Consider the following 10,121-nt stretch of genomic DNA (forward strand, 5'->3'; position numbering starts at 1 on the left):
TATTGTAGAGATGAAATTTTTGGTAAATATATAAAAATTGAATTTATATAAATAATTGATAATAAATTAAAACTAAAATTGAATAGGATTTAGTTAAATTAATATTTTTTAAATTTATTTATTTAACATAATTAATTAATATATTTTATTATTATTATTTTATATAGATTTAATATAAGTAATAGATGTATTTACATCCATATAAGAACACAAAACGATGAAAAAAGAAAACGGAAACTCAGATCTGTTGTTATTGTTGTTACATGTATCTTCTTTCTGGGGAGAGATTTTGGATGATCAAACCCAGGATGCTTTCTTCATGTTGCAAATCATTTAGCGTGAGTGCTTCAAAATTGGCATAACTTTCCCTCAACCAGCAAGTCGAGCAATTCTTTAGCTTTGCCTACCTTTGCAGCTCTAGTGCTCTCCACTAACAATCTGGTTTTGGTTTAAGATAAGACCATCGACAAATAGAGAATTGAAAATCTCCATTTCATGCTTTAACAAAACTAAGCCAATCTCAATTCCTCCCCTTCCATCTGCATTCTCCTGCATGGATATTGATCCTGTCTTGTCAATGGAAGGAGTCTCCACCTTCCTAGGCACACCCCAGCCAAAATCAGCTTTATAAATCTGGAATTGAGGCGACCCAGAAACCGTAACCATTAGCGTGCCAGGCCTGATAGTCATAAATTCTGCAAACTTTTCTTTGGCTCCGTCAAGAACTCCTTTATTTATCCTGACGATAATCTCACTCAGTCTTTCTATAACATTAAGATAACCATTTTCTTGAACAACAGTTTCTAGACCTATTTGTACAAAAAAGGGCATCACACAACACCCAAAATAGTTCTCAGGTATGCCTAACCGGGCTCTACAATCTGCTGTGAGTCCAAGAACAACCTTGTCATCGCGTTCTAGCCCTTTTGCCTTGACTACACAAACGAATACGTATGCATAAGCTAGCACGAAACTAGATAAATGCATTGGTCTTGTTTCCGTATCTAGGTGGAGTTTCTCAATCTGACAGAGAACCCTTTCCCTCAGATTCTTTATGTCTTCGCGAGACAACCTGACCAAGGTCCGAACTTTGCTGTAAGGATCTGTTATAGCTTGCTTAAAAGGCTTCAAGCTTCTATGAATATTGGTGTCCAAACCTGGCAGGTTGAGTCCCAACCAGCTATTCAAGTACAGCATGTCAATCCCATCTGGATCTTCGATAATTGTTCGAGCAAGAAAAGGGGTTAGTTCGGGTGGTAAAGTGATTAGATCGGCATTTTCGTTTTCGCTAAATTGTTTGTGCACATGAGCCCATGCTCTAATAAACATGACCACGTTTTTAGCATCAAGAACTCCATGGTGTACAGTGGCACCAATGGAAACGCCTTGATTAGGAAATAATGTTATTTGCAGAGCTAAAACTGATGTTTTTGAGTCAGTTATTATAGGTAATTGAGGAACGTAAGGATGTGACCTAGTTATTTCACAGATATCAGTTCCCGAAAGATGATCAAAGTCAGCATTGGACTGTGCAATTGTGAGTGAGACACCATCATTAGGAGTGTAAAGGATGATGGGTTTGGTGCTTTGTGCAGGCCAGATGAGGTTGCCTGCAACAGGGAGGAAGCGGAGGAGAGTATGAGAAAGAGAGAGTTTGAGTTTTGGGAGGATCACTGAGTTAAAATAATCCGGTGTTGCCTCGGTGAGTTTGTAGAAGAATAAGCGTTCAGCTGGAGCGACTTTCAAGAACAGGATATCAAAAAAGGAGAGCGGAAAAGATAACTCGGTGGGTGGGTCAAGTGAGTTCAAGGACGGGGTGACTTGACAGACCTCAAGTATATTTACCTGTACAGGATGAGTTGATGCCATGACAAAAGCAGAGGAAGAACAGAGAAGCTGTAATGGTTAGGTTTTATAGGCTTGATTTAACGTTGAAAACAATATTATTACTTATAATTTTTGTTCCTCTTTTATTTGCTTCTGCATTAATCATAACTCATCACAAAATTTATATCTCTTTAATTATTTGCAAACGTTAAAGATAACTCAACCACTCTTCAATTAGCTTCTATAATTAATTTATTCGGTTTCATGTATCCTATTATTTTAGGTTTTCTTTTTCTTTTTCTTTTTTTTGTAATCTGAACAAATAATTAGTTATAATCTATATTCAACTACTAATTATCTTGCTCAATTATTTTAGATTGCCAAGGGTTTTTTTTTCCTTATTTTGCACCTTAATCCCCTTGGCTTGAATTTTATATACTTCATAAATAAATTCTGATAAATTGATCATGATGTTGGAAATGAAAGCGTTAGAAAGATTACTGGGAGAAGACAGCTATTAGTATAAGTTTTTTATTTGACAATAAATATATTTTTGAATTAGTTTATATGATTAAGTATTAATTTATTTTTTTAATTATGTAAAAGGTACTATACAAAATTTGAAAACAATTTTCACTAATAAGTTAGATATCATTTATTTATTTTTAAATTTTTCTGCATCCTCACTATACATGGATGGCATGCGGTTTTTTTTTTCTTTTCTTTTCTAGTTCCAACCTAATGTCTTGCCATTTCAATGGTTTCTTTGATTTACTGGCAAATTGGACATGCCGAGGATTTTTTCTTTTTGACATAAATGATAACCATATTTAAACCTTGAAGAACACATAACAAAACAAGCTAGAAGACTTCCATGGCCTCTTGATTGCTTGGATTTTCTGGGTTTGCAGGTAATGATCCTAACTTACTTCTAGAGCCCCTCGCCTTGAAGTATGGCCTCTTGGTTGCTTGGAACAAGGGTTATAAACACATCCTTTGTAACTCAGACTCCATAATTTTTTTTCGGCTGATTAAAAATTATGACATTAATTTTCATCATTATGGATATTTGTTCTCTCCTCTCTAGGGAATGAGAAGTTGAGCTTAGTTGTACTCTTAAGAGAAGACAATTGTTTTGTGGATCTTCTTGCCAAATTAGGAGTTAAACATCGGAGGGAGCTTCATATTTAGTTAAAAATCATCAATTTTTTTTTAAAAACATCTAAGTGATAACAAGAAGGTCTTAGAAAAAAAAAAATAGTCTAATCAGATTTTAACTTGGTTATATAATGAATTTATGCCTAATTTTCTTTAGAAAAATAATCAGCTCAAAAGAGTGTCACTAACACTTTGAAACCTGTACCCACAGCAGAGAATGGCGACGGAGCTAGTGAGTTTCTAAATAGAAAAGCCTTCTTTACAGAAAAAAAGAGGGTAGTTTTACAGGTATTCCAACTTTGATTTCTTGGAATCAAAGAAATCAAAGTTGGATACCTATCTTGCCACCATTGAGAGAAACGGACATATTTTCGACAACGATTCATGAGTATCAAACCCTAGAACTGCCCAACTAGGCCTCACAGAGCCTTAAAAAACGAAATTCTTGTGATGGACATGGCATTATACAAGCAATGCATGTGATCAAAGGAAGATGAAAGACAATAATTCTTTAATCAACTGTCACCAATCGTCCCAAAAAGAAAAAGGAAACTTGGAAACATCTGATTGCAAGAAAAAAATGCAGATTTTGAAAAAAACTGTGGTTTCAGCAGAATTTAACCAATAATATGAGCTTTGAAATTGACTATTCCAGCTAAACAAGTACTTGTGTATTTGATCCAGGGAACAGACTACTTCAAGAGAACAAGCACTGATGGAACACTACCAAACATATACGACAGAGGTGCTAAAACAACGAATCAAAGGAAACAAAACAAAGAGCTGTGCACTCCATGTCAGTTTGCGGAATTATCTGCTATATAATTTAAATCCACACAACCTTACAACTATTTATCATTTTCAATTCTTCACCTCCAGCAATTTAGCATGGCAAGAATCTATACGAAAGCAACGGATAAACTAGCACTTAGCAACCAAACAAAGACTTCACCAATAACATTCACCTCTACATTCCATTGATTTCAAGAATCATATCCTTCCTCTAGTTATATTTCAATTTCACAGCAAAAAACTCTAAGTCCTCGTATCAAAAAACTAAAAAAGAAATAGCAAAATTAACCGTGCATCAAATTAGCATGTATTTCAAAGCACTATACAAATCCACAAAGACCTACCTCAGTGTACCCTGCTAACGACACCATAAAAAAAATACCATACTCTCCTTTCTCCGAATCTCAATACAAATTACATTAAAAACACTGCTCGTCATCAAGAACCCACAATCCCTCCGCTCAGGAATAAACTTTACATCGCCTAGCACCACCAGTCAAGTTCCCAGATCCACTATTCCCGGAAAACCCAACCGCCAAATCATCACAAAAAACCCTAAGCAACCTTCTTCTTGCCCTAAACCCACCAACCCTATACATCGCATCAGCAACAATCTTCAAATTAAAACTCACCAATCCACGCCCTTTATCCCCATTAATCTGATTCACCGCCCGCCCCGCAATATAAGAACCCACCGCCCCATATTCCGCATTGATATCAGTAACATTCCTTTTGGCCTGTTTGAACGGAGGAATCCTCGTCTGGGACAAAAACTCAGATTTATAAGAAATCGAACTCTGTATATCATCGTACGAGAGTTTCAACTTGTTCGGATTATAAACCTGAAACCTGGCGTTCCAGGTACCAGTCACACTGGAGGAAGAAGAGGATACATTGAAGCCGGAGACGGAGAGGGAAGTGACGCGGAATTCGGGGAGGTGGGGTCGGATAACAAGCCAGATAATGAAGAGAATAGTGAAGAAAATGACCGTAACGATGATTAGAACAGCGATTAAGCGGCGGAGGAGGGTGGCGCGTTGGTTAGGGTAGGTTTGGTTGGTGTTGTAGTAGTAAGGGTTAGTGGGTTGTGGTGGTGGGGCTTGGTAAGGATAGGCGGTGCCGGGTGGCGGCGGTGGGTAGTGGGTGCCGTTTGGGACAAAAGGGTAGCCCGTCGCGGGTCTAGAAGGATCCGATGATGCCATCTTGTTCGGATTTTTTTAGATTTTTGTAGTCTAAAGAGAGTCTATCTGTTTCTAAGCTATGTTTGGAATCTCGCCTCTTTGATCGAGAGAGAGAGAGATATTTTTATGTATTTGCGTTTTGTGGGATGATAGTGACGGGCTGGGCTGATATTTATATCAGGAGGATTAGAGGATTGGTTTTAGGTGCTTAATAACTCATTATAATAAACAAATTATTTGCTCAACATTACTGAAAAAAATGACCTATGGCTTCCTTGTCCATCCTAACATCTCTTCAATCCGGCCTATCATCAACTGCGACTTTCAACCAAATTCCATGAAATGATAAATTCAACCTTTTAAATTGATTGTGTCATGAAAATTTAGAATATAAAATAAATAATTCGTAAATTTATAAGATTAATCATCTCCTTCAAGCTTTTTATAGTTTTTAACATTATTCATCAAGGCTGAAAATCAATTGAAATTAGCGGAGAACACAATCAATTTTGATGATAAAATAGCACTCATATTCTTGCTAGATTTGTTTTTTCTTAAAAAAAGAACTTTCAAAATAGATTGAATATATATTTCATGCTAAAAACTAATTCAAAATTAATAATAAAAATAAAAATAAATAGTATTTGTTGTTTTACCTTAAAATAAATTTTATATTTAAAAGCATTATGCGTCAACCAACCCAAAATATATAAACTATAATTATTAGGATCCTTACAATCATTTATCAAATAACACAATTTTATTTTTGCTCTCCTACTATTTTTCTCTTGTAGATGTTTTTCGGATTAGAAAGTCAAGATATTTAGCATATCATCTACTATTATGTCATCAACACTAATATCTTATTAAGATCAACTAATGTTAAAATTGTCTAAATCCTTCTTATCTCATCAACTTTCAAATAATGTTTATATATCCTTGTCAAAGTATCTTTCATCTTTCTTATTAGCTCATTTATTTTGTCAGTATATGTAATTAAAAATAGAATTTTATATATTTTAGATCTAAGATAATAGCTATATATAATTAAATATTTTTTGATAATCTTGATTTCTCTAATATTTGTAGGAGATGATATCTTAGCAAAATATATTTAAAAATGATAAAAAAAATCATCATTTAGTTTTATAGTAACTAAAAAATATAATTGGCCTTCAAAGGTTCTAAATAAGGAACTGATAATGTTAAGAGAAAATTATAATCATCATAAAATATCTTATCTAAAGTAAACTGGATGTATTTTTTTTTAAAATAAATTTACCTATTGTGCATCCATGTTATGAGTTTACTAAAGTTCAAGGCAATAATTTAAGACCTGAGTTTAGTAATAAGGTTCTATCCTCATTTTATGAATATAGGCTTTAGATTCGATTAGGCTTTGACTTATTTTTTACTGTCATATTCAAAGTTATTAATTAGGCTCTGGTATCTTCTTTAATTATGTTCAAAATAGACCCCTGTAGACAACCATTCACCCTTAGTATGCTTATAAAGGATTGTGTTAATTCAGGTTAAATTCACTAGACATGTCAAAATAATAAAATCATAAAACAAGACTTACGCACATTAACTTGCTTACCTATTAATGTGATATTTGAGAAAAATACTTTATTAAGATTTACAATTACTTGGTTGGTTTTGAGTTAAAAAAAATACAAAACAATGAAAATCGCATGAATACGAAACAAAAAAAGGAGACAATGATATTTACATGGTGATGATAAATGAAATAACTATATAAATATTTTATATAATGTACATACCTCCATAAATATGTTTATAAATATCCTAGATATTTATCTTAAAAAAATCTATATAAATAGAGCTTCATCTCTATAGATAAAAGGTTTGTCAGAGCTCATATCTAGACTTTATCTCTCTAGACAATATATGTCTAAAAAAAATATAAGTTTGATACAAGATTTAAACAAGGTTTAAGAAACATTAAAGCCTAAAGAATATTTATTCTCCATATCACTTACACTATACTAACTTAAGCTTCAAAGTGTTTTTCTTGTAAATGTCATCAAGCCCACCAAGTCCCCCGAGTCTAATTTTATCAGCCCATGAAAAATGTCCCCAATCTTTCCATTGAGAATTTTTTCCAGCCTTGCCAATTGGTGTCGTCTATAGAAATTGATTGAAAAGCCAATTTATTCTTGTTTCTAAAAAGCTCTTTCCATTGCTCATGAAACTATACTAGCTTCTATATCTATTGTTATACCAACAACTAAGCCATTAATTATGCCTAAGCTATGCTAGAGGTTCTGCCCAAGGCTATACTAGCAGCTATACGCTGCTACACCCACAAAGACACCCATGACTATACCTATGATTACACCTACAATACTTAGATTGTTTATGTGGCCCACTCAAATCAATGTTGATGATCTTTTTTAGTGTCGTTAGATTTATTTTGTCAAGATTTTTTTAACAATACGAGTGGTATCATCACCTGAATTTCAATATATTTCCAGAGTCTTTCTCTTCTTTATTTTTCTTTCTCCTCTCTTTCTATCAAATCTCATGTTTAGTAATTTTACAATTTAAGAGAATTCACATATGATACTTGCAATTACCAAATTGTATCACCAATTACTTTTAAAATTATAATACTTTCCTAAATATTTTTAAAATTATTTGAAATAACATGTTTAAAATTATTCATCAAAGTTGAACAACAACTAACATGTTTGAAATTATACGAAATAAATGATTAAGCATGTTAGGGGTTTGAAAAAACCTTCAAGAAGCTACTAGAAGTAACCATAATACTATTGGAAACAGATTGGGCAGGGATGACACGTGGCTATCACGCGGCTATGTGTCTGGTTGGATCGGAGAGTAGCAGCAACACCTGTATCTCGCGCGCGGTAGATTGAACCTGCAAAAGAAGAAATAGAATCGAATGGTGAAGAAAGGTTGTGATTTCTGTGGATCTTATGAATGACAGAAAATATCACCCTACAAATTGTATTTGATGTTGGAGAGGGATACAAGTAAAATAAAACAAAAAAAAACTTTGTACTTGAAGAAACGGGCAAGCTAAGTAATTTGTTAGTTGGAGCACATGTCCGGTGCAATTTCTCTAGCTTGATTTGGAGATGCGATTCCAGCCTACTATTGTGCAGGGATTGATTTGATACGATTCCGGCCTACTATTGTGCAGGGTTGATTTGATGCGATTCCTGCCTTCCATTGTGTAGGGATTAATTTGGGATGCGATTCCGGTCGGCCTCCTATTATGCAGGGATTGATTTGGAGATGCGATTCCAGCCTACCGTTGTGCGAGGATTGATTTGGTGAAAACCCTTCGTATAGCCCCAAAGAAAAACATGGAGCGATTGATGATATAACTTTGAGGACGAGGAGGTCATGAGATTGTAAATAGAGAAATTGATAGATTTGCTATAATTTCAGAGTATGGTGTTTAGGGGCGGAGCCAAAATGATTTAGTTAGGGGTCAAATTAAAAAGATTTTCTTGGTATAAACTGTTAGATGGTTGGGAAAAAAATAATTACTTGGGGGGTCTCTGCCACTAATGGTGTTTGACTTACGAGTTTGACAAAACATATGCAAAACGCATGAAGAACATTGTCAAGGAAGATAATTTAATATGAATTTGATAGATTCTCATCTCAATCAGCACAAATGGGTAGCTTTTTAGACCATCTTATTAGATAGACAATGAAGGGATGATAAATGGTATCAAACTCAACTTAAAAGTCGACTCTCTCTCTCTCTCTCTATATATATATATATATATATATATATAATCTAATAAATATAGTATGGATATCTAAATGTTTTGTCTAATAAATAACAGATAGGACATGAATATAATAGAAACTTAACTTAGTGGGAAACCATTATCATTCCTCAAAATTATTTATGATTGTATTTGTTTTTTTATATATATATATATATAATAAGGGGTGTTTGGGTCAATTTACGTGCACTATGACTAATATCCAGATCCACTGAACACCTTGTAAGTCCAATAAACATGTAAAACATCACAGGAATGACAAACATGCATATAAAAAGTCAAACCCGAGTGCTGGAGGAAGGAAATAAGTCCCTCCTATAACCGTTAGGCCACAACTTCAAGTGTATGATTAGCAAGAGTTTTTTTTATATATATATATTTGCTTATCAAGTATTATAATCAATGTTATTAAACTTAATCTGATTCAACAGCTAAACTTGGTAACCCATCGACCTCAGACATGGTCTAAGCAGGATTTCAAATTAAACTACGGGAAAATTGATGGTGCCAAATTTGATAGATCTAGCAAGTCAACTAGTAACAGGTTCAACCCTATTAAAATTTAGTTTGACTTAAAAAAATTATATAAAATGTAATGTTTTTTTTTTTTTTTTAAAACGTCATTTTAAACTTACTCAAGTTAAGTCATCTAACCCATAAAGCTAGCCATATTAATAGTCCTTTTGGTTTATAGCACAGTAACAAAAAAATAATAAAATAACATAATGCAAAAAATATTTAGAAAATAACATAATTTAAAGAGTACAAATAACATTTTTGATTCGCGAGACTCAAATGTCATATCTGAACTCTCTCAAATTATAAAATTGCTAGACACAAGATTCGATAAAGAGAGAGGAGAGACAAAAAAAAGAGTAAAAACTCTAGAGGTGCATTGAAATTTTGATAATGACACTCTACCAATATCATTGAAAAACTCTCAGGGAAGGTCACCAACGGTGACATGAGTGGGTCACATAAGCGATCTAGAGACAACTCATCATTGAAGTTTCAATGTGTGTCTAAGATCTATTTTTTTTTCTTTCTTTATTCTCTCTCTTTGTTCTTGTAATTTGTGAAAAAATAGGAGAGAAAAAAAAAGAGATGACCCTAGAAGGACACTGAAATTCTGATGACGACATCACCAATAACGTTGAAAAATTCTAGATAAGACAAATCAAATACTACTAAATAAAGTTACAAATGGTGAATAGAGTGAACTATTTATAACATTTTCGATTTACGAGACTCAAATGTCATATCTGAACTCTCTCAAATTATAAAATTGCTAGACACAAGATTCGATAAAGAGAGGAGAGACAAAAAAAAAAGTAAAAACTCTAGAGGTGCATCGAAATTTTGATAATGACAC

General features: G+C 33.5%; 2 protein-coding genes and 1 long non-coding RNA gene across 3 annotated transcripts; all 3 read right to left on the reverse strand.

Annotated features, from left to right (window-relative positions):
- Positions 1-417: 417 nt before the first annotated feature.
- On the reverse strand, positions 418-1,869 carry LOC105119337 (malonyl-CoA:anthocyanidin 5-O-glucoside-6''-O-malonyltransferase-like). The gene has a single exon (XM_011017465.1). It carries the CDS (start codon positions 1,867-1,869, stop codon positions 418-420), a length of 1,452 nt encoding a protein of 483 aa, XP_011015767.1.
- Positions 1,870-4,238: 2,369 nt separating this feature from the next.
- LOC105119338 (uncharacterized) lies at positions 4,239-4,979 on the reverse strand. Its single transcript, XM_011017466.1, has one exon. The coding sequence runs from the start codon at positions 4,977-4,979 to the stop codon at positions 4,239-4,241; it is 741 nt and encodes a 246-aa protein (XP_011015768.1).
- Positions 4,980-7,615: 2,636 nt separating this feature from the next.
- Positions 7,616-8,139, reverse strand: LOC105119336 (uncharacterized). The gene is made up of 2 exons (XR_841120.1): positions 8,008-8,139; positions 7,616-7,863 (listed from the first exon to the last, which is right to left on the reverse strand). It is a non-coding gene; the product is annotated as an uncharacterized LOC105119336 (long non-coding RNA).
- Positions 8,140-10,121: the final 1,982 nt, after the last annotated feature.

Source organism: Populus euphratica, unplaced genomic scaffold (genome assembly GCF_000495115.2).
Source record: "Populus euphratica unplaced genomic scaffold, PopEup_1.0 scaffold2777.1, whole genome shotgun sequence".
Taxonomy (NCBI): Eukaryota; Viridiplantae; Streptophyta; class Magnoliopsida; order Malpighiales; family Salicaceae; genus Populus; species Populus euphratica.

Bases quoted from the DNA above. Each gene is read 5' to 3' on its own strand.
- LOC105119337 (XM_011017465.1), bottom strand. From the start codon at position 1,869: ATGGCATCAACTCATCCTGTACAGGTAAATATACTTGAGGTCTGTCAA.
- LOC105119338 (XM_011017466.1), bottom strand. From the start codon at position 4,979: ATGGCATCATCGGATCCTTCTAGACCCGCGACGGGCTACCCTTTTGTC.